This window comes from Pungitius pungitius, chromosome 6 (assembly GCF_949316345.1).
Source record: "Pungitius pungitius chromosome 6, fPunPun2.1, whole genome shotgun sequence".
NCBI classification, from domain to species: Eukaryota; Metazoa; Chordata; class Actinopteri; order Perciformes; family Gasterosteidae; genus Pungitius; species Pungitius pungitius.
In genome coordinates, this window is record NC_084905.1 from 14,141,486 (window position 1) to 14,164,673 (window position 23,188).

Sequence of the window (23,188 nt, forward strand, 5' to 3'; positions counted from 1 at the left end):
ATATAGTATGAAAAGGAAGCACTTACTAGTTTATATAGTTCAGTGTGAAGACAAACTTATTCACACTCTTTTCAACAAAAATGATTATAATTAGAATATATGTCAAATAGTCACAAGGGACCACAGAATAATGTTAACAAGGTACTGCCTGCCAATGCAGCGAGTTGCAGTATTGTGGAACTGCAGTCTCTGCAGCAGACCTGGTGCACTGTGCTGTACACTGCCACCCACGGGGTGCCTGTAATATGTGCAAAACAAATTCCTCAAGTGGAAAGGGTTATTTTTTTTACCACCTGGACCTGGTCCAGTAAAGTCCTTCGGTTTTCCGTCATCTTCTTCAGACAACAGACAGATCTTCTCCCCCGTCGGCTTTGTTCCAATTGCAGCAAGTTTGTGGCATTTACCAAGTTACCTTCAGAGCTCCTCAGTCAACACGATAAATAGATCATCTCTCACACTCAATCTGAATGTCTCTGTGACTAAAAGCACACAAGTGAAGTGATTCCTCAATGGTTTAATATGAAGCATCGGCACCTTAAATATATCTGACAAACAGCCTGAAGACAGCAATTACATTAATAGCTTGAAATCAATCAAAACATTTTTTTTTATATAAAATAAGAACATTTACACAAAATAAATAGCAAAAAAGCCCAGCCAACTAAAAAGAAGAAACAATATTCACAGATATATTATCTAAGCATAATGCACATTTCCAGTTTAGTAATAGAACTCCAGTAAAATAGCCTTTTAAATACAGTGAAGGACAGAAAATAATCTGTATTTAAACTTGATTGACTCAAATGTACCCATGTTAAATATATAGAATTTTTTTTTTTATTACAAAAGACACGTAAAATGGCTCTTTCATCAAAAAATATTTATAAAGCATTGTATGTAACTGATCGTAATGATCATATTTTTTGTCCAAAAATATGGACTATGAATTCTTGTCCAGTATTGTAAAGAACCTTCTGCTAGCTGTGTAAAGGTCTGGCCAGGTCAGAGTTCAGGTACACCACGGTCGCTGTGATATCGTCCCTGTACATTCTAGCGAGGTCCTCCGGCAAGGTGAGCATAGTGGCCAGTCTCTCCTGGCTTAGTTCTCCGTACTCCCCGGTGCCGAGAGCGTGTCGGATGAGGTGTGTAGCAGCGTTGGTGTCTAAAGCGGGGGACGCACGGGTCTGCCGCTTTAGCAAGAGTTTGTGCATCTGACCCAATTTCATTTGCCTCTCTGATGGAGAAACAGGAGCCTTGTAAAAAGAAGGAAGAAAAGAAGCATTTACATTCAAGGTGGAAGTCGTGCGCAGTGAATCAGGGATGTAACAACGCGTGTCGATCTCCAAACAAACCTGCAGGTGAATCCCACTCATGTGCTCTCCAACGAGTCGCACCGCCTCCTCGTTCCCCAGTTCATCCCACAGCCCGTCGGTGCCGAGGATCAGGAAGCGGTCCTGGGGTCTCAGCTTGTGGTGCGTTACCTCGGGTGCCACATCCAGATAGGGTGGCGTGAGGTAGTTGGGTGGAGTGTACTGGTACAGGTTGAGAGAGTCCAGGTCCACTCCTGATTCCAGGCTTGCTAAAATGCTCTGCTGCAACTCGAGGCTCCACTTGAATCTTACGTCACCAAACCCACGCAACGGCATCAGAACCTGACAGCACCACAAAAGCTTAGGACCAGTGACGTACTTTCTTAAAATCAGCATATAACGCACTGCACAGTGCCTCTTACCCCGAGCAGTCGGTCATCTGTGACCACCGTGTTTCTCTCTGAGGGCGGATGCTGGGCCTTGATTCGCTCCACCTCAGCCTGGTTCTGTGTGTTGTGGTCCAGGGAAAGGGGCAAAGCGCTCCAGGATCCATCCTCCTCCAGCACCCCCAATACGGCTCTGCTGTCGCCGGAATTCGCTACATGGATCCTGTCTGTGGAAATATGAGCCACGCAGGCCGTGCATCCAGAGAACGCAACCTGCACAGGTGATGGTGCAGGTGTATGAACATCGTGTGGCGGTGAATAGGCTGGAAGCAGGAAGGAAAGGTTTGGGTTGGTACCTGTATGGCTGTGCTTTTCATCAGGTCATTGTAAAGAGGGACTTGAGCCTCCAAGGAGATGTCAGCGTCGAGCCGCTTAAAAGACCATTCCAGAGCATCCGCGGGACTAGAAAAGAAGGTCAGGGAAATCAGATGGAAGACTTTTGAAACTTTCAATTGTCAAAATAAATTACCAATAGTGAAATAGATGGACTATATATAGAGGAATGCCAGTCTTTATTGTTTAACTCTGCTGACAATTAAAAAAAGAGGAAAACCTAAACTGTACATGATAACATGACCTAGCCTTTTTGTATAAGTTGATGTGCAATGGTGAGAGGCCAAATTAATGGAAATGAAAGGGAGGTTGTTTATTTTGAACAGGAGGATTTAACGAACACAACACATGGAATTATCCCCATTTAGGTTTGCTGGAATTTGATGTACCTACCTCATGCCTTCACCATGTTCCTCACTGTCCAGTAATTCTTGCCAGAAGACTCTCAGGTGGTCAATGTAAAGGGAGGCACATTCACGATAGTTGAAGTCTGCATGATGTTTGTACCACTGCAAAATGGGAGGCACCGCTCCGCCATGCTCCATGCATTTCTCGAGCTCCTCCAGCCTCTGTTTCGACATCATTGCAACAGCAGCGTAGAGCAGCAGGCGCTCACTGACCGCCTGGGCACACGCCCAGCCCCCATGGCCGTCGAACACTCCAAACAGCATGCCCTTCGACTGGAAAAGACGGACATTATACGTAGCAAGAACGGAGATGGAGGTGGGTGTGGGTGGGGGGTGGATGGTAAACCAGACCGAGCAGAGGGAATACGTACCTGTAGGCAGGTGGCTGCAGTGTGGCGGTCTTCATTGGGTGTGTTAGCGGCAAGCTGGTTGCTCTCAAACTTTCTAACAGCACAGAGTCCTCTGCCATCGAACTCTGACACACTCACACTCTGGAGCACACAGAGAGGGGAAGGGGTCACTCATTGGCAAAGGTCTAAATCTATGTAAAACTCTTACATCATACGAGAAAAGGGATTTAAAAAAAAACCTCAGAAACATCAATTACCTGCTCATTAGATCGCAGAAAGCCGTTGATTTGGACACTGCTCAGCATGAAGTCAATGTCCTGACGAGTTGAGCGGAGCCGCTTGCTCTGTGACCAGCTCCCCGACTCCTCACCAGTGAGGCTGGTGACTGGTCTGATCTGCAGGGGGCCCCAGGACGAGTAGTTCCACCGTAAGGCTGGTGGAGGACGATAACGCGGGGCTCCTACAAAGTGGGAGTACTAGAAGGGCGAAAAGACATGTGATGACAGCATTAGATCATGAACTTGCGTAAATGAAACTGAACATCCAGAGTGGATAATGAATGGTCATTGATGAGGACGAACCTGCAATGGGGAGGTGGAGTGGGAAAGTGTCAGCGTGCAGCGTGCACCTCGGTGGAGGAGACTGGCGCACACACGTCTAGACATCTCTAACAGACGATGTCAGGAGAATCTATGTCAGGAGAAAGAGGAAGTCACGTTTATGTTAGCAGCGCGATTTGTGCTGATACAATCGATGAGCTAACGTCAAATGGCAGGAAGTCTGATGTTTTGAAAGTCATAAAGAACCTATGTGTTTTAACATTAGACCGATGCATTATAACGTTACGTCATGACATGTCAGTGGCGTTACTGTTCGCAGGCTAGCTCACGTTTAACAAAGCACATAGCATAAAAGTCAAAGTTAGCATGCTTGCTAGTTTCCCCAACGTTTAACCGTGTAACGCGAGGCACGTTACAACAAACCAACCTTGAGCCGAACAGACACACATTGATTTGGTACAGATGTTGAGTACGCCGAATGAACATCGGAAGCCAGCGTAGTGGACGAAAGACGTACTAACTTAGCAGCATTGCAGATGACTCGATGTCGACGGTCAGAACTCCAAACGCGACGACGTAATGCCACAACGTCTGACGTAGCCATCGAACGCACGGCTGTAGTCCATGCTGTTAGCATTTCAGGAAGAAGAAAACAAGCATTTAGCAAACATTGTGATATTAAAACCTTATTTCTTTTACATTAATATTTTGTTTATTAATATTTATTCATTATATTACTGATTTGATCGATAATGCCCACGTACACTATTTCAAGTCATAACCAGGCACTTCTGTCAAATTTCTCTCCGTCAGGTCTGCTTGTTGCTATGGTAACGTGACGTTCAGACCAACAAGCAGACACTTTTGCGATATGGCTGACGTTAATAGGCTTCTACTTGAATTTAACCTAACTTTTGTTCAGTTAAAAGTATATATGAGGTAACTCTAACTTACTGGTTTCCCTGAAGCAAACGTTTGGAGATACATTTGATGATTGAAATGTGACTCACCCACTTAATAAGGCAACATTAGCTTGAATATATTCTTGTTAGCAAAGTTAGCTAACTAGCCAGTTCTGTAAATAGCATTTCGGTGAGAACAGCACTTTGGTGAACTGTTGTTCACGGCACTCATTAAACCACTGAGTCATTTAAGCAGTGAAATGGCTAATACAGGGGTTTGCAGCCAACGCCGTAATAGTAAGTGACACCAACTCCACATCTTTACACTTTGTTTAGCAAAACGATATATTAGCGTAGGGCCTGCTAATTTCACATTATAGATTACTAATGTAACTGATTTCTGTCTTTCTAACGTGATTCATTTTTATTTTATTTTCAGCCACAAGGACAGATCTCAGTTTGCTTCTTGAGTGTCTGAAGTTTCAGATGAAATGTCCCGATTTGCAAAAACAAGCTCTTCTCACCATTCACTCAATCTGTGAAAAGAGAGGTACGTCAATAGTGAACCCCAAATGACCAAACATAATAGCACAGTCTTTCTGACACATGGTAATCATGTATTTCTAAGTCACAGATTAACATGATATGTTTCCATTGTCTGTTTCACTTTCATCATTTCAGAGGACAATGTGGACCTGTTGAGGGAAATGGGAGGTGTCTCATTTGTGTATAACCTCTCCAAATCCAGAATCATCCGCTCCGATGTTAAGGAGACAGCCCTCTTCACGCTTGCCACATTAGCAGAGGCCAATGGTAGGCATTTGTATGTCTGTGTGTGAGAATTAGCTGAATCCCAATCCGGGGACTCATATTGTGGGGGATGCAGGGATGCAGGGATGTGGGACTTTTGCAGCAGTTCAAGCTTAGCTTACTGAGAGTGAATATTGGTGATAAACGTGGGTGCTTAATAAAAGATACAGGCAAACGCTTTACTCTGTTTTAACATTTAACTTACTCTGTTATTTTTCTTTCAATTGTGGGAAACTAAAAGCTGCACAAAACACAAATACGATACCACTTTGTCATGACATATTCATTTGAAAGATATGGGCATCCGAGGCTGTGGTCCTGGGGTGATATTTTTTTTAAGCCTGTGTCCTGTCGTATGTGAATAGAATATCATATGTATGTATTAGTATATATGTATGTATATGTATTAGCACAATGCGGTATCTTCAAATGCAAGTCAGTTAGAGTACATTTTAATTATACTGTAATTGTATAATTTTTCTTTCTTTCTGGTAGTGTATTGCAAGAATTATCTCTGCAGAAAGGAGACATTTGCAGACCTCGCTGGTTTGTTGCTGAAAGAAGACATCCCGTTGACACAGAAGAGAGTGTCTGTGTATTTGCTGTCCATGTTGGTGGCCAACAATAGTAAGATCAAGAATGAGTTAATGCTACAGGATTGGTTCTGCCATTTAGTTGCAATTATTTTTGGACAAGGCATTTTCTTTGATTTTGTTACGTTCAAGCCATTCTAACATATTTGGAACAAAACGTACTTGTTTCATGTGATTGTGTTTTATTGCAGAATCAGGACAGACATTAGGTCAAACAACTGGCTGCCTGGATATTCTATTGGACCTCTTCAGGTACTTAAGAATCCTTAACGCCAGACATTTGTAAAGCAACGTACATTAGTACATTAGTACGTTAATAGATAATAAGTCATACAAGCACATACATATAAGTTTTATAGTATACGTTTTTGCAGGACCACTTGCCCTCTCTCTAGAGATGCTACTGTGAGAGCTGCTAACGCTACTCAAACCTACCAGCTTTGGGCATCTGTGTCTAGTGCTCTCTGTGGATTTGTCAACAACCCTCAAAATGGTAATGTCCTCTGTTTATTTGTGCATGAATTGAAAACATTGATGCTCTTACCGTGCATGCACTATTTGTTGTTACGATTGTTTTAAGCCCAATTTTCTTTCTTGTCTTACAGACGAGGCTCAGCGTGTTTGTGTGGCGGCCTTTGCCACAATAAAAGTCTGGCTTCAGCAGATGGCTCTGCCACGCACTGAGATTTTTCAACCAATATGTTCTTTCATAGCAATGACGGTCGCCAACAACTGTAAGTGGAGGAAGCAGAATAGCTCGTGCTTAACATGTGCTTTTTTGTGTACAATTCTCATCATTAAATGTTAAACACTTCCTTGTTTTGCAGCCTGTGTTCAGGAGAGTTTTTATGGCTCCGGGTGTCTGGATACTCTCGCTCTTGCACTGATTCGTCTAGCTTCAGCAGCAGATACAAGCTCGATGTCTTGCCAGCTTGCCGTCACTATATCGAAGACCCTTTCAGCTTCCATCACAGAAAATGGTGCGTATCACAACACATTTAGACTCTTAAACAACCTATGTATCCCCCTCTCCATTCACAATCTATTCTTTGTAGCTTCTCTGGCTTGGGGTCTTTCTCGGTATGGTGTGGTTCCCCACCTCTTCTCCCTGCTGGCTAGCCCACACTTGGACCCCGAGGACAGGCTCTGTGTTTTGCTCACTCTGGGCCGCTGCACTGAGGCCTCTGGTGAGACTGCACACTAGTGTGCTTCTTGTGTGTTTCCGCTTCATATTTTGAACGCGTTCTCCACAGTCCTGATTCTCTTGACACCACAAGTTGAGTATTTTTGCTAACCACATGCTTTTCACAAATGTGATTTGCTTGCTGGCTGAAGAGGAGCACCAGTCCCAGTTGCTGCAGTGTGGAGGTCTGCCCCTTATCATAACCCTACTCACAGAAGATACAAGCGAGGAGGTTAGGAAGGCCGCTACCTTCATTTTGCAGACCTGCAAACAGGCCAGTAAGTCAACATTGGTTCAGTACTTTTACTTAATAAGTCATTTATGATCTTGATTGTCACCATTGCAAAAACAAACATCCACTTTTCTTTTGCTTCTATGTTGGGCATGTGTACATTAACCTTTGGAAACAAATTCATTTCAATGAGCTTTCTTGCTCTTATATATGTAGTATGAATGTAGAATTGTAAAGCATAAAGTGGAGATAACTGGCCCAAGCCGGCTCAGTGTAACATTCGTTCTTGTTTGTATTTCCTTCACTTAACTCAGGTATATTGGCTTTTGTTCCACAGTATAATTTTAAAGTGTGAATTTAAAAATGAATCAATGGAATATGCGTTTGAACAATAGGTGGCCAGAATGAAGAATATGGGGTTCTAATGACTTGTTTGTTGTTGTTTGTGAAGCCATGTCCCTGGAAGTGCCTGGTCTGATAGGGAGCCACGAGGAGGGTGTAAACACGGAAGGCTTCAGGGGCACAGCCAGAGAGTTGCTGTGCAGGATTGACCTGCTGGAGAAGAAACAGGACAAGGTCAGATATACACCCACACAAATGGCCAATATACGAAATATATAAATATATATAATATGAGCCCTCCGTTGTCCTCCGCAGCAGGAGACCATTAAAAGCAGTCACACAGCATGCAGACAGGCCGACACTCGTGAGCATGTGGAAGCAGGGAGTGACAGAAACGTAAAGCAAATAAGCTCCCATTTAAAAGTGCAGAAAGAGAAGGCTAAAACCGGTGGAGGGTCCTTGTGGTGTTCTGTGTGCAATGGTACTGGATCCCTGATGCCTTCTCACCTGCAGTCACTAGAGGGAGACCCGGAGCCTCGCACAGCAGACAAGTCAGTAGAGTTCTTCATTGTTGATGACTCACCAATAATGAAATAAGTATTGGTGATCTTTTTTTTGTGTCTTTTTGTATAGTCAGTTGTTTAAGTCTCCAGCGTCAGTCAGGCACAGTGTACCCAAAGATATCCAATTTTCTGATGACGAAGGTGGGAGTCACAAAGACATAAACTTATTTGCTTTGGTTTTGGTTTTTGACTAGGTGTGCGGTTTTCTCTTGTTTTTTCATTCAAGTAATGTGCTTTTATTTCAAGAGTCAAAGGACTGTCAGTTAGGTACGGTGGGGAAAATCCGAGTTGAAGAAAACTCGCTGTCTCGTGTCCGGTGTGCAGGTAGGAGAGTATGAGGCTGCCCCGCTATGAAAGTAGTGTACGATTCTGTATTCAGTAGTCAGGGTAATATGTTATATTAAGCCCATTTTGTGTTCTACCTGTAACATTTCTGGTCACTTGGGACTACGTAAGAAGTCCAATCACGTAATCATCACTAAATCAACCCTGGACTATACCCTGAACTCTCTGAATCCTTCCCCTTTCTCTTATTTAGTTTGCGTGCTGCCTTTTGAAGAAGTGACCAGTCGCACTTTTGCGTCACTGCAAAGCTCCTGTCAGCACAGCTGTGACATACATAAGGTACTCCAAGAGGCCACAGAACGGTTCAGGACTTGTCACTGCAACATGCTGCTTAAGAGAGAGCACCAAGACAACAGTGAGCCGGCAAACCAAGAATATGACAGAGTTTCAGCTGCACAGCCATGGTGGAGCTGGGAAGACAGGAGCGGTAAGGAAATCCATCTTCCTTTGCAGCGGCCTCGGTTCAGAGGTTGCTGCATTGACAAGTTCACAAGGTGGCGGTAAAGTTAGACACAAATTATCCTAAAAGTTGAAGCTCAATGCCATCCTTGATGCGTTAAGGCAACCTGTGCAGGGTGTCCAATGTCAGCTGGGATCAGCGCTGAACAGCACAAGCGGACAAAGAAATAGGCGCGTTCGATGTGTTTGTACTCATCACAACAGTGCTGCAACTTTCATTTTATTAGGCACTGTGTTTTAAAATGAAAATGAACTGGACCGTGTAACCTTCTAATTACAGGGTGTGAGTGTAAGTTCAGAGTTTTGTTTTGTTTAAGGCCCTCATATACACATTATAGCGTGGGCAGGGGCAACGGTTCAGACTAACCCATTAGCGCTACAAGATATGTGCACTGAATTATGGGTGTTGTGCTCAGTACCTGCTTTCCTTACTGACAGCTATAAAATATATAGACGAGTAACATCTCCTTCGTCATGGAGCACGCCTCAGTCAGGTTGAATGTAGAAACTTTGGAGTTGGTTGAATACAAAATAACCTGTCAGAGAACTCCAAGCCTTGTGCCTTTTGCTGTTCCACAAAGTGTTCTTTTTTGTACAGTCCATGTCTTTTATTTGTCATTACTTAATATTTTTTACTTTCATATTCTCTACATAACGTAAAGTTGTCTTTAACTACTACAATACAATGTCTCTATTCTCTATAATCTCTATTCCACTGTAAAAGAGGTCCGCCCGACTCTCGTACATAAGGGAGCAGGGAAAGGCAGGAGCTCCACCCCAGGGCGTCCCTGGAAGAAGCACAACGGTAAGAATTATGAAGCTAGTGGGTTGAATTGTTTCTTTCACACATCAATGTATTTAAGGACTGTAAGAAATGAGCTTGTCTACATATAACAAATGAACATGATTGAACAACCTTTTTGTCAGGCACTGAACTAACATACGTCTCTAATTTCTATGGGTGTGTCATTTGGGTGTCTTCTTCTTCCTTCATAGACATCAGTTTGACTCCACTGCATAAAGGAGCTAGAAAGGAGACATTGACCACCTATAAGACAGGTACGTATGTGACGTAATAACAACATTTCATTTATTATTTTCGCCATTTTCAACAGCGTTGATCTTGTTGCTCCTCCTCTTAGGGCCGGGCTTGATTCCTCTGAAAGGGTCTCATCTTCCGGAAGGTAGATAGAAAAGTGCTATGAGATACACACTTTAAATCTGTGTGAATGTTATGGTTGAGAGCCTTTGGTGGGAGCTGTTTCTCTGCAGTGTGTTCTCGTAAAAAGACAAACCAAAGAGCAGAAGGAATGTTGAACTGCAGCCAGTGTTCTCACTGTGCAGGCCAGAGCTGGTTCAGAGCTGCACAACTGTATTGAGTGTGTGTGCGTGTGTGCGTGTGTGTGTGTGTGTGTGTGTGTGTGTGTGTGTGTGTGTGTGTGTGTGTGTGTGTGTGTGTGTGTGTGTGTGTGTGTGTGTGTGTGTGTGTGTGTGAGAGAGTGAGACATGCTTTTGTGTTAAGCCAGTGGTGTTGAAAGACATTTTAGTCCGTTCCACATTATGAGCACATTATTGCATGCTCTGTACTTACACTCATTATACTGTACATCAAAATATATTGGTTTTGTGTAGCTTTATATAACATCACCCCCTTTTTCTACTCCATTTCTAATTATGCCAATACTCTTTCTTTATAAGATTTACTGTATCTTTATAGCGCTCAGCCAAATACATTTACAAATACTAACACAGAAGAGTTTTATATTACATATATATAACTTATATATACGTATAATGTCACTTATGATGAGTAGGGCAAGAGTGAAGACGTAATATTTTACATTTTTACACATACTCAGGAACAGTTTGTTTTATCTTTTCAATAAAGAAAGAAGAGTAGGCAATACAAGTGGACATCACGCTACGGCCGATGGGCCGAGGACAAGCCCAGATCACGATTCCAATGTGAGAATTTGAAATAATACTGTCAAAAATTGCACAACAAAAGGGTCTTTCAACACAGATTTCCGATTTTCCCTGAACACATTAGCAAGAGGATTTTCCAAAGCACACAACCATGCAATTATTATAATTTGACATAAATGGATATGACACAACATCAGATTTCCAGTCATTAACAAAAGCAGTAACAGTCACTTAATCGCTCACATGTGAGGCACAGGTATTGCACTGAATGATGTAAAGTGTGCACAGGATTTGTCTTATAAGCCACACATGCAGACGTATAATCCAAGCTGGCCTCTCCTTGCATCCTTACGACTACCAGAGAAGGAAGAGGGCCGACTTCAGCAGTGAGGAGGTGCGTTACTTACACAGCGGTGTGAAGAGATTCGGTTTCTCCTGGAACTCCATCTTGTGGTCGTACCCCTTCCAACCGGGACGCACCAATGTTGACCTGGCCAAGAAATACAGCCGGCTAATGGTAACAGCTGAAAATGTTCTTTTTAGTAAGACATTTTTCATCATGATTGACAAATTGCATTTAAATGAACTGCCTTGTTTCTTTGCCTTCAGAGAGGGAACGTTTAGGAATCTGGCTGTTTGGAGATCGTTGGCACCCAATTGAATCACTCTCTTCACACTGTATTTATTGGAGTTTACCTAATATATTAATATAACGCATTCTCAGTATTTATTAAGACTGTTCTTACTTGGTACATGGTGCTCTACTGCACTAAGTTTAACATATATTTTGAATTCTTGTCAGTTCTTTGACACATTGTTGTTAATTGTTTGTTATATATTAAAATATTTTTGGGTCTAAGCTTCTTAGATTGTCGGAATCTTCTCTGTCGAACAGGGTCAATTTTGCTATCACCTTTGAGTAAATGCTATAATAACGTCCTTGTTTCGTTCTTTCGTGCTATTACTTATTGATGAATCAACACCACTTTGTTGCCACATGTAAGTCAGCTAAATTTGATTGCATCATCAAATGTGTTGAAAATAACAACATGAAGCAATCATTGCTGCACTTTACTGTGTTACTTCTTTGACATCCGTCGTCAGGGAAGCCAAGACCGGGGTCTGTTTACGTTTGTTTTATGCTCTTGCCATTGAAGGGCGTAATGAAGAAAGGAATCAACAAGGAGGACTCAAGCCCAGCTCTTTTGTTTATTGAGCTGAAGCCTCTGGTAGGACAGGAATCCCGGGCTGTGTGTCTGTTCTCAGTGTGCATCAGCAACCAGGTCAGTCCACAAACTGTCCTCTTCTACAGACTTAGATCACTGCCTGAGGAGTGCCTCTCCCTCTCCATGGGGACATGTGTTGCTAAAACCATGGGACTTACCCGCATGCCATGCCCTGAGGCGTTGGCTGTTAAAGGGAGGTGTGGTTGGACAAAACATATTACAAAACTGAATTGGAGCATTGATGCACAATGATAGTCTTTTATGGCTATATGACTGTCCCTTAAATGGAGCAGCTCCATGTAGTGCATCTCAAAGTCTTTCCTTCATCTGGTCAAATTGGCAAAGTAAATAGTTAAGTTTCTATTTAAGGCTGCATGAAGTGGCCTCTCATACCAATCCACTGACTGCTTGCTCCAGAAGCTGGAACCAAACACAGTGAGAGCGGGGGGGGGGGGGGGCATATGAGGAGCAGATTTCTCATGGACTGAAACAGTCACTCTGAAGACTTTTGACCCCGGCCACCCGAAAAACCTCCTTCCTCTGGAAAGAATGTGGCTTTGCACCCCTCTGACCCCGCCTCCTCGCTCTCCTCTCGTCCTCTCACGAGACCAAGGAGGCGCCGTCTCTAAAACATGTTCTGATCTGTGCAGGGATGGAATTTGATTTACAAATGTACGCCGTGCCCCATAAACACGCTGTGTTAAAAAACATTCCCTAATGGAGAAAACTCCAATTGTTCCAGTGTGTGCGTTTAGCAGATCCATCCGCTCTCTATTGAAAATGCTTTAGTTGGCTGGCAGCTGAAGGAATGCTAACTACAAACACGCCTTTATCTTGATAAACTGGTTACCGGTTCCATTCCCATCATCTTTAACACAGGTTACCTAGTTAAATTAAGTGACAATGGCCATGACATATGCATAATAATATTTTTATTTTTACAAGCAAGCCACTACTTAGGTTAAAAAAAAGAAATCCCATTGTTAAATTAGAATAATAACACCAAATTTTAAAAAAATCTTAAAGATGATTATGTTAAGGCGTAATAGTACACTAGACACTCTATTTCAATAGCATATAATGTCTCCACCTTGTTTCATTGCTACTGTCCCTTGCCTATGGATTTGCATTTACCCACTAATGCCGACTCACATACTGGTATCCAACTCAGGACACTTCTGCTTTTCCCTTTTTACTCAGGCAACAGCAAAATGATTCCCTTCCAGATTTTTCCATGCAGTGTTATCGTTTCTTTTAAAATTCTTGCTAGGTGCATTTGCATAGAGGAAGATCTCTGTTGTCCAGCAATACACTTAAGTCCACTCATAATAAAGCCCCAATGGCACATGTTCATTTAGATACATACATTTTTGCCTTTATTAGGCCACTTAAGTGAGAGAGAAAGAAACATTGCATCCCAGCTTGTTTTGGAATTCACGTTAGGGGTTTCACAGGAATAACGTCCTTTCACTTCTTAAAAAGGATTCCTCTTCCACGCTTTCACATCAGCTCGGTGGAAGTGCTCACGTCGTCAGGTATCTGGACGTCGGCCGGAACGAGGTCAGCGACAAGGTCGTTTCCTTTCAGCTCCAAGTTCTTCAGCAGTCCACTGAGACTGTCATCGCTGACATCACTCACGAGCTGCTCCAAATGCACTCCACCCTTCGCCTCCATCGCCTTTTCCCCTGACTCGGATGCCTCCTCGCGGTTTTCAGGCTCAAATGTGGGAATGACAGAAATCTCAGCACTCTTTTGGCATTCCTCGGTCTCTGGGATGTCTGCCGGCTCTTTGGCATCGACCGGAGCTGGGGAGGGAGGAATGTCCACCGGTTGGGCATCTTCCTCAGGGGCACCTAGGTTGATCAAAGGTGGTGAAGAAATTGCTGGCTCGGGGAGAGACTCTTGGCTAAGGAGGTCCGTCTTCAGCTCTACGGCCTCAGTCGCTGCCAGTACCAACTGTGAAATGGGTTCAGAGACTACCTCAACTTCTGCCTCTGGTTCAGGAACTGGATCTGGTTCTTGAACTGGCTCTGGTTCAGGCAGTGGTTTGTGAATTGGATCTGGTTCTTGAACCGGCTCTGGTTTAGAAACTGCCTCTGGTCCAGGCAGTGGTTCAGGAACTGGAGATAGCGGAGCTTCAGCAACAGGTTTTGGTTCTGGAGCTGATGATAGGCTGAGTGAGACCAGCGGCTCGGGTTGGACTGGTGCTGGGGTTTCCTTCACCACGGGCTCGGGCTCAGCATTAACAACCTTATCCACTCCACTATTCAACACCAATTCTTCAGTGATGGAACACACCAACTGTGCCACTTGCCCCTGAATCTGGGCACCTAGATCCTGCGTCATCCCAGAGTCCTCCGCTGGTTGTCCAGCTTCGGTCTCCTCCGCAGTCTTCGCTTCTTCAGCCGTTTCAGCATTGTTTGACGAAGTTTCTCGTACTTTTCCAAACTGGTTTCCCATAATGAATCTGAACGGACAAAAAAAAAAATGAATTGGATGCAATGCAATGCAACTTCAAATGCAAATGCAAAAAGTGTTTCCAAAATGTCAAACTTTTATTTCGCTTAATATTAACAAAACATGACTTTTGCTGGCATTGTAAAAACTCAAATTCCATGAATACATAGTTGATCAAAGGTACACAAACACATCAAATAGCGTTTAGTGGTCAGGGTACACTTCACGGGACACGGTGTTCTCTTGTGCCGCATGTGCAACGTGTCCTACAAAGTGTCGGCAATGAGCGTGTCCACGGGGAATGTGTGTGTGGAGGTGCCCGAGGAGGACGTTAGGTTATCTATTCCATGACTTCTTTGCACTACATGCCCTCTGCTCCGCTCACGTGGAGGAACTCAATCTGGCCGTTTAAACGCGCACTGACCATCACTGTGTCACGCAATGGCATGCAAATCCTGATATCCATGTTCCAACTTATCCCTAAAACAACCACACCTTGATCCAGTTGTGCTTCCTATCAGAACCGCGGATCCTCTCAGCACATGCAGTTCCAGCAGCTCGATGTTTAATGTCGACCATTTGACCAGAATGTCATCAACACAAACAACATCCTTGTGCCACTTGCCATTAATTGTTTGTCAAAGAAGAAGGGAACGACCCCAACTCCCGTGCTGAACAAACTAATAAGAATGAACTAATAAGAAACTACCCCACAAAAAAACAGAAGGAACAGACTAAAAACACTCGGGTGTTAACAGAAAGTTACAAACTATAACCAACCGTATGAGCCGCGCTGCCTCGCAGTAAACGGGGATGAAGTCTCAGATGATTTCGCCCTTTAGACTCGGGAGAAGACCGCACGTCCCGAGTAGACTCCTGCACACACAATGCCGCGCGCCGCGCGCGTTCACGGCGTTATATGCGCGTACCTTACGCCAACCGCAGGACACCACAGTCAACCAGCCAGATACGTAAGTAGCCTAGACAACACTACAGTCTACTCACTCTAATCATTTACTTGTGTTATTTATTCTTGGTAAACACCTGGGTGATGTTTCAAAGTGATCCCCACTATGTGATATGTTTCAACATATCATGTTGAAACCTATCACAGGAGCTTCTTAAAGTGATTTCAATGTTGTCCAAAGTCCACTACATGTAAATGCGATGCCACTACGATGAGGAAGCTGATCAGCTGACTCAACCACAGGTTGAATATTAAACCTTGCAAGCATTTATTTCGGCAGCACACAAGTTTCCTGAGAGGTTGACCACCGGCCCAAGACCGAGGAGATAGTGGGTTAATTCATCTTTTTTTCTTCTGCCCCTGATTGTACAAGCTGCACTCTTAGAGATTTTCCAGGTGTAAAGTGTTTAATGAGTGTTTATTAAATCTTCAGGTCAGGGGGCGTAAAGCTTAAGATGGCTTCTTTTATGACTGCTCTGTCTGTGAGGAGACCTGCAGGCTTCTCTCTTTGGATTTCTGTGTGTCTTCTGCTCATCTTCATTAAGATGTTGACCTCCCTGATGCTCTTTGCTGGTGTGTTCATCGTCTCCAAAGAGGCCCTCATCAGTCCCTTTCAATTTTGTCCTACGCGTCAACATGGTGAACTGTCCTGCAACTTGCCCAGGAGACCTATCAGCGGAGATGAATCTGAGATGAAAATGAACCTCCTCGCAACCGTGGTGATCCTGTGTTTGTACATTCCTGTTGTGTTTGTGGCCTTTGCCCTTCTGGCCATGCTATTGGCAGCTTACGCCAAAGACAGAGCAGCACTCTGGTTCAGCACGGCGTGCCAGGCTGCATCAAGCCTGCTCGTCCTGACTGGAATTATAGTTTTTTTGGCCCTCTATCAGACCTATGTGAACTGGGAACACATGACCATCTGGTTCTACTTATGTGTGCTTGTGCAAGTGGAGCTGCTTATTACAACTGTGCTGACTTGCATTTCCGGAAAGAGGCTAACGTCTGAATGGGAGTAGATGTGTCGAATGACAAGTCCACCTTTAATCGGGAAGCCAAAGGGCTTGACTACGGTATAATTTAAACAGTGTTGATGCTCTTCACCATTACAATGTTTTGTGTATTTTTACTAAATGCCTTAGGGCATATGCTGCTGAAAACCATTAATATATAATTCATGATGCGGCATACTGCACTGCTTTTGTATTCTGTTGTTATATCTCACAAAAATGAATTCAAAGATAAACATAATTCATCCCAGTTGGATTAATATGGTTCGCTTTCTCTGATGCAAGGCTGGTAGAACACAACAGATCTTTATTGTCTTAGATCTTATTGATTAGAACATCTCGCGGAGCTCAAACTTCCTTTTGGAGTTTTCAAAATATTTAGCATGACGTTGACACAATTAGAGAGTTTAATCTTGGATGATCATAGGCAGCGGGGGGGTTACTCAACAGTAACCGTGTAGACATCGGAAGACAAAATCGCAGAGCATCTCTTGATAACAAACACGTAATTATCAGAGAAGCTCATCTTGGAGTCGAGAACACTGGCAAGATATTTTGAGCTTTCCAGTTTTCAACGTTTGTACAAAGTTGCTTAAGAGAATGAAAATAAAGGACATTGCATTCACTGCCACCTCATAAATCATCAAAGTTGAAAAAACTTCTCGTGGTGGAATGATTTCTTTACCTAAACTCCACTTGCTGTTGGTTTCACATTCAATTTTAAAAGATCCACTTGATACATATTTATATGTCACTCATGTTCTGATATTTCTGTTCACAAAATACCACGTTATCTGTATTAATGGGATTTCCATTCATTCACGAGGACAGTTCAATCAGACCATACGGAGCTGTATAACATCCATAGAGGCTCCTATTGAACCCCAGACCTAGTGAAGCCACTGAGATGTGCAATGCCCCACCAGCATGTTTTTTTTTTAGATGCCGTATGCTCGGGTTCATTATCGTGCGAAAAATATTTCCCTCACAAGCCGTAAGGCGTCATCCTCCTCTTTTTCCTCAGCCTCCGATCCACCATGATCCTGTCCAGGTCCCGCCCTCTGACCCTCAGGTCCCAGATGCCCCGGGCTGATCTCCATGTCTGTTTCTGAAACACATGTTGCATCCAGGGCATCACCTTCGTCTGAAGACTGCTCCGCTAAAGTCAAAAGCTTTGCTGTTTTCTTTGCAGTGGCAGGGTCCTCCCTCGTGTTTACAGTGGTGGCTGCTGCCTTGTCTTCAACCTGTGTGTATGTGTGTGTGTAGGGATGGGGTGAATATATTTAATTTTATACACAATGCAAAATGGTGCGGGATAAGAATACATTTGTTCGAGTGGGCTTTGTGCAGGTGTGCTGTTGAGTGGACAAATATGTTTGGCACAAAATTGGAAAAAGTACAACATTTATATTTAATGCAATACAAATGCTTCTTTGTTAAGATTTACTTAATCTAAAAATCCTGTAACATATTTCGGCATGGTTTCTCCTCTACCAAACTTGAAATGTTAAAGAAGAGAGAAACAGCGCCACCTTGCGGTCAGCGGGGAGAGCGACGTCCTCGCGGGCAGCGTCGGTGAGACACGAGAAAGCCGCGTCCACCAGCTCCTTCTCGTTCATACAGTAGAAAGCCGCCCTGAAAGCATCGCTGCGTTAGTCGACACACGGCGGAGGAAAGATGGACTGGAGTATAGAACCTTGTTTGTTTGTCTCTTCGTCATCTACCGCGCGGCTTTTCGTTTCCTCGCGCTCCTCAGCGGCTCCTTCTCTTTCACCTTCCCTTCCTTCTTCGCCATCCACGACGGCAGCGCGCGGTGCCTCTCGGTCATGTCAGCCCTCTGTGTTGGACACGTGTATTTTGGGCTTTACGGATACAGAGGTTACTGAGCTATTACCGGTGAAATGACAAAGAGAAGACGGTATGTTGAGGTCACGTGATGCCAGTGGCTGACTGGGTCTTTAGCGCCACTTAGCGGAGGAAAAAACGCTTAATGCGCCACTGGGAAGAATGGTGAAGACATTGGTTCATTAAAAAAAATCTTTTTTGTACACTGGATTGTGATATTGTGTCTTACCTGTTTAGGTCCGTCTATTAATAGACAATAGAATTATTGCGTTTGATTGTTAATTGTCAATGTCTTACACGTAGCTTAACTCAGTCTGAAGTTACAAAATCATCCAAACACAGCTGCTGTACAAAAGAGTCCTCATAAAATGTGGTGGAGCAGCAGAATTAGTAGTATAACACGTGAATACTAGTTAACCAGTGCAACCCAAAACATTTAGTATAGTATTTAGCATAGTGTAATGCACAAGAAATTCAGCTATAATTTCCAAATGTATTTCTCTCTCTATCTCTCTTTCTCCATATCCACGTTCACTCCCATCTCTTATATATCCATACACACACACACACACACACATTCCTGATACAGCTGATAATCCACGCATGTGGCATGACACATTTCCTCACTTTGCGTCTCTCTCTGTCCTTTCATCAACCCCTTTTGCTCTCTAATGTTCCAAATTTGATCCGACTCTCACTTTCTGTCACTTGGTTTCAAAGCCGCCTTCTCCCACTCAGGCCTTTTAATTATGTCTCCAAAGCCCTTCCTGAAGTGCTTAGGCCTTGATTGCAAAGACCAGCTTTGCAGATTTGACTAAATTAAAAAGTGGTTAAAAGGGAGGGGCGAAAAACCTCAAGGCAAAAAGCATGTTTGCACCCAGATGCACGCACAATGTCATTTTCGCTTAAGCGCTCAAGTTCAGTGCATTTTAGGAATGACAGGCAATCGAACTGCTAAACTGGTAAAAAAAAATCTTCCACCACACTACTACTTGTAAACAGAGGCACCTTTTGAAGATAGCTGTACTACTGACCTACATTAACAATTAAATGTAGAACTCACCCATAACCCTTTACTACCATGATTGTAAAAATAATTGATTAATCATGAAAAAAATGAATCTAGCATAGAAAAAATGGACCTGTGTGGAACTCATCCTCTCCAGGCCGGCTGCCACGTCCACAGATCAGGCCGTGCTAAGAAGATTTCTTTTTGCTGATGGAGTAAATCTTGTCACTGCTTTGCTTGCTGCTGAATTTGTGGGTCGAACATGGCCAACATTGCTGCTGAATTTCCTGACATGAGAGCGTGCGCACTGTTTTTTTGTTTAACATTTGTTAAATGGTTGTATGTTGATATGCTGAATATTGTGATGAGCCTATTTTCAGGGAATGTTTAAGATTGCAGAATACCTGTCCATAATGACACGTAGAGTACATTTTGAATAGGTTTGGTGTGCAGATTTCTGTTTCATGAGAAGCTATTGTTCCCACAGGTTTGGTTCGTCATTAACATCTGAATCGGAAAAAAGTTACTTAAAATAATATGTAATATATATCTCCCCGCATTTCCTTCAACATCCTCTTCACGTTGTTCCTGCTCTGGGGTCCTAATTGGTTGGAACCAGACTAATCTGCCAGTTGTATTCTTAGGCTTATCCCCGCTCTGAGTAAAGTTCATCACCATTGGCCATCTGTCCTAGAAATGCATGTTGTGATTGGCCATATGGCACAAGTAAGAAAGATTTAGGAAAAGCAGAATCTTTAAATTGAATGGAGATACTGGTCCCGAAGGATCTGCTGAAAGAGACATGACATTGTTGTATTATGTTCACTAGGAGCATAATAGTGCATGTGTGTGCCAGTTTTAGAATGCACCTGTGTGTACAAAGATGCAGACCTTGTTGTAAATTCAAATGAAGACAGAGGAAAGGCCGAGTGCTCAAATGTTATACAGCAATACAAATCCATCTTCATGCTGGAGATATTTGGTATGCGGATCTATCTGTTCTAGTTCTGTCATTTTAAGTAAAACCTAATCTCTCGTAGCAACACACAAACAACATAAGATTTCTGAGGTTGGACACACACAGTCTGTCACGAGTGGAAAGGAGAAGGGCGTTATTACTTTTGAGGGTGTTTTAGCTGTGATTTTTCACATGGGAGCCCATTATTCCCAGAGTGAAACCACAGGTCAGAGAGTAGTGCCTACTGTTGATCTGCAGAGATGAGTGTCTGATTAGAATTTACTTCATCATATGAACGGGATATGTTCATCTGTTTGCTTGTATGGTTCGTATATGTTTGTTTTTTCATATAACATTTGTACTGATACATCAACTAAAAGCAGGTCTTCCAGAGACCAAAGCAAAAGTAAAAACAGGTGTAAATTGGTTATGGGTTGAATCATCAGCTAATCTCATGAGTCAGTCGGAAACAAAGAAGCAAAACAGACCATTACGAGGTAATGCTTTGAGCTGTTTCTACTTTTAAGTTAATTGACATATTTAGATCATGCGTTGGGTTTTACCTGATTATTAGAACGTCTAATGGAGTTAAGTTTGCCGAACCAACAGGTAAACAGAGCAATTCTTCCAAAAATCTGGTTATCAACAACCAACAAATCCACTCTCCTCAGTTTACAGGGTGTTTTGCCAAAATAATTCATTGGTGACTAATTTATTGCTTGTTTATGTCACATCTATGACAATTAGAAAAAATCTCTAGAGAACAAAATTCCCACATGACGTAAGAGTTAATTTGTCATTCAGTTTGGTTTTGAACTTTATTTTACATCTAACATCATCAGCAGGGATCGCAAATTGCGGATTTGTGGAAACCCAACGTTTGCTGTGAAATAGTTTCCTTAAATAGACATAAACAGATTACAAGAAAAAACAAGGTATCGGGTGGAAGTGAAATGGAGAGTTAGTAATCTAAAATATTAAATAATGAACCAAAAATGGTTTTAAATGGATTTCTACTTTAGGTGTTTTGATGGCTTACAGTAGTTTTTGTGACATTTCAGATCAGTTTATTTCCTTTCTTCATCCATCTAATCTGTTGTCATATGGGCCAGAGATAAGAAGGGGGTTTAGCATCCGCTGTTCCTGCTCGGCGATATCACATATGTCTAAATCTGTCCAGAAATAGGATATTTGTGTCATCGCTGCGACTTGGACTGCTGGGACCGTCTGGCTTTGAACACTAAGCTGAGTATTATGGAAGGAAATGCCTATGCGGATGATTAAATGTCAGAAATGTTGATAATGCTTTTGATGAACTGTCTTTAGTTCCTTAAAGAACGTATAAATGAGGCTATAGGTACATAGAGTAAAGGCATTAATTACTCCACAGTTTTTGTGTCGACTATGACTCTTCTCAGACAAAAGTCTGATAAAAGTGCTCTTTCATTTATAATATGTCAATCTGTTTTGTTTTTACTGCACTGTGTAGATGAAGCAACACGGGTGTAGATTTAAAGCACGAGCAGATAGTAATATATATTATTATTATTAAAGAGTGCAAGGACCTATAAACCCTACATGTAGCTGTGAACTGTAACCCCTGATCATAAAGATGACCCTTTTCTTTGAAAGCTTCTAGAATTTTTTTGTGATTTTCAGTAATATTCAATGCACTCACATGTGTTCTTTTACCATTAAAATTGGAATAATAGAGGGAGCAAAAAGTTGATTTTACCCAGCAGTGTCACTTGGCTCAATTAACTGCTGAAAGTTTAAAGATGTTAATTTCATCCATAACCACATGGTTATTGCCTCCAATCAAAATGCCAGTTACAACAGTGTGAGATTCATTTCTCTCCTTCAGCTCCACTTTTCTGTCTTTATTCCTCTTGTTCATTGCTTAAAAAAAAAAGTATTTCTGATTATTATCACTGTTGAATCGTTCTTAGATAGAGAGGTGAAAGCAAATGAGATACCTCAAGGACACCTCTTAGACTACAGATGGAAAAAAAAAGTTGACGAAAGGACATCTCACTATAACAAATGCGTTCCTGGATTTACTCAAGGAGGATTCAAAGCACCAGCAGGAGAGCAGGTACAGATTCCTTTGATCCCCGTCTCTGTCAAACCCCATGAAACCTTTGCTGTCAGGTACCTGGTCCCCTAAAAGGAAGCAGGCATCTGGTGTCGGATGCAGTTTGCGACGTGAACTAAACAAAAATCAGTTTGCATGTGTGTTTATGAGAAACTAACTAAGTGACAACACTGACATCTGAGAAAATAATGCATCCATGCACTAATAGTCTCCTCTTCAAGGACAGACCCAGAGGATGCAGCTTTATGATTGGACATATAGTGTAAAGGTGAGTGGGATCATCTCCTGCCAAATGAATTCACCCCGGGGTTGTTACTGGTGGAAGTCAAATAGATGCCTCGTTACTGAATAATGATGGCTTTGGAGACTTTGTACATTGACATGGCCCTTGTAACATATCATACTTCTGCCCAGACCCTCTCTTATCTTACAAATTAAATTTTTTTTAGGCAAAACTGATGCAAATGGGAGAGTAAAAAGGCATTTGTCAAAAGGAGAATGTGTCCAGCTGCAGAGGGCATCCTTTCAATTGTCCTTGTCTGTGAGCAAAGTAGATCATTCAAAGCAGTTACAATCAGCAACAATGGCATAAATCTGGCAGTGGACTTGCATGGTGACAGGTCCCGTCGTTAAAGGGGAACAAATCTCCATCCCACCAATTCTTGGCTTCCGTCTCCATCTATCTGCGGCTCTAGACAGCTTTTTCAGGCACTCGGCACCGTGTCCTTCAAGACAAACAGGGGACGTGCCCTGTGTGTGTGCTCTGCAAAGAAGTGACTTATTTATTTATAGTGAGTCTTTTGGAAAAGGTGCCCTTTGGGTGCACATTTACCTTCTAGACACTTGCCCATATCAGCTAATCC

At 42.7% G+C, this 23,188-nt stretch overlaps 5 protein-coding genes across 11 annotated transcripts; 2 read left to right on the forward strand and 3 right to left on the reverse strand.

Annotated features, from left to right (window-relative positions):
- Window positions 1–499: 499 nt before the first annotated feature.
- pdp2 (putative pyruvate dehydrogenase phosphatase isoenzyme 2) lies at window positions 500–4,025 on the reverse strand. 3 transcript variants are annotated; one of them, XM_037452455.2, is made up of 9 exons: window positions 3,928–4,025; window positions 3,428–3,536; window positions 3,104–3,322; window positions 2,868–2,987; window positions 2,483–2,769; window positions 2,053–2,158; window positions 1,733–1,969; window positions 1,353–1,652; window positions 500–1,253 (listed from the first exon to the last, which is right to left on the reverse strand). In XM_037452455.2, exons 2-9 carry the CDS (start codon window positions 3,509–3,511, stop codon window positions 978–980), a joined length of 1,629 nt encoding a protein of 542 aa, XP_037308352.2. In that variant the 5' UTR covers window positions 3,512–3,536; window positions 3,928–4,025; the 3' UTR covers window positions 500–977. The 3 variants fall into 3 exon arrangements, with proteins under 3 accessions (XP_037308352.2, XP_037308353.2, XP_037308351.2); XM_037452456.2 differs by having other exon boundaries at window positions 3,924–4,025; XM_037452454.2 differs by having other exon boundaries at window positions 3,834–4,000.
- A 201-nt stretch (window positions 4,026–4,226) lies between these two features.
- terb1 (telomere repeat binding bouquet formation protein 1) lies at window positions 4,227–11,698 on the forward strand. 3 transcript variants are annotated; one of them, XM_037452432.2, is made up of 21 exons: window positions 4,227–4,605; window positions 4,748–4,858; window positions 4,990–5,121; window positions 5,614–5,745; window positions 5,903–5,963; window positions 6,086–6,204; window positions 6,317–6,445; window positions 6,539–6,691; window positions 6,767–6,898; window positions 7,047–7,172; window positions 7,578–7,702; window positions 7,784–8,019; window positions 8,102–8,172; window positions 8,278–8,355; window positions 8,570–8,803; window positions 9,560–9,640; window positions 9,832–9,894; window positions 9,978–10,019; window positions 10,724–10,800; window positions 11,123–11,278; window positions 11,371–11,698. In XM_037452432.2, exons 1-21 carry the CDS (start codon window positions 4,569–4,571, stop codon window positions 11,383–11,385), a joined length of 2,310 nt encoding a protein of 769 aa, XP_037308329.2. In that variant the 5' UTR covers window positions 4,227–4,568; the 3' UTR covers window positions 11,386–11,698. The 3 variants fall into 3 exon arrangements, 2 of the variants coding, with proteins under 2 accessions (XP_037308329.2, XP_037308331.2); XM_037452434.2 differs by having other exon boundaries at window positions 7,787–8,019; XR_005114325.2 differs by lacking the exon at window positions 10,724–10,800.
- Window positions 11,699–12,902: 1,204 nt separating this feature from the next.
- On the reverse strand, window positions 12,903–15,362 carry LOC119196229 (protein TsetseEP-like). Its single transcript, XM_037451760.2, has 2 exons — window positions 15,225–15,362; window positions 12,903–14,454 (listed from the first exon to the last, which is right to left on the reverse strand). The coding sequence occupies exon 2, from the start codon at window positions 14,445–14,447 to the stop codon at window positions 13,488–13,490; it is 960 nt and encodes a 319-aa protein (XP_037307657.2). The 5' UTR covers window positions 14,448–14,454; window positions 15,225–15,362; the 3' UTR covers window positions 12,903–13,487.
- On the forward strand, window positions 15,258–16,675 carry LOC119196230 (uncharacterized). 3 transcript variants are annotated; one of them, XR_005114285.2, is made up of 3 exons: window positions 15,356–15,415; window positions 15,692–15,740; window positions 15,845–16,675. XR_005114285.2 is itself a non-coding variant. In XM_037451761.2 (2 exons), exons 1-2 carry the CDS (start codon window positions 15,258–15,260, stop codon window positions 16,425–16,427), a joined length of 741 nt encoding a protein of 246 aa, XP_037307658.2. In that variant the 3' UTR covers window positions 16,428–16,675. The 3 variants fall into 3 exon arrangements, 1 of the variants encoding a protein (XP_037307658.2); XM_037451761.2 differs by lacking the exon at window positions 15,692–15,740 and having other exon boundaries at window positions 15,258–15,415; XR_005114284.2 differs by lacking the exon at window positions 15,356–15,415 and having other exon boundaries at window positions 15,598–15,740.
- Window positions 16,676–16,845: 170 nt separating this feature from the next.
- On the reverse strand, window positions 16,846–18,391 carry si:ch211-127m7.2 (cell cycle regulator of non-homologous end joining). The gene is made up of 3 exons (XM_037451762.2): window positions 18,143–18,391; window positions 17,951–18,053; window positions 16,846–17,662 (listed from the first exon to the last, which is right to left on the reverse strand). Exons 1-3 carry the CDS (start codon window positions 18,244–18,246, stop codon window positions 17,381–17,383), a joined length of 489 nt encoding a protein of 162 aa, XP_037307659.2. The 5' UTR covers window positions 18,247–18,391; the 3' UTR covers window positions 16,846–17,380.
- Window positions 18,392–23,188: the final 4,797 nt, after the last annotated feature.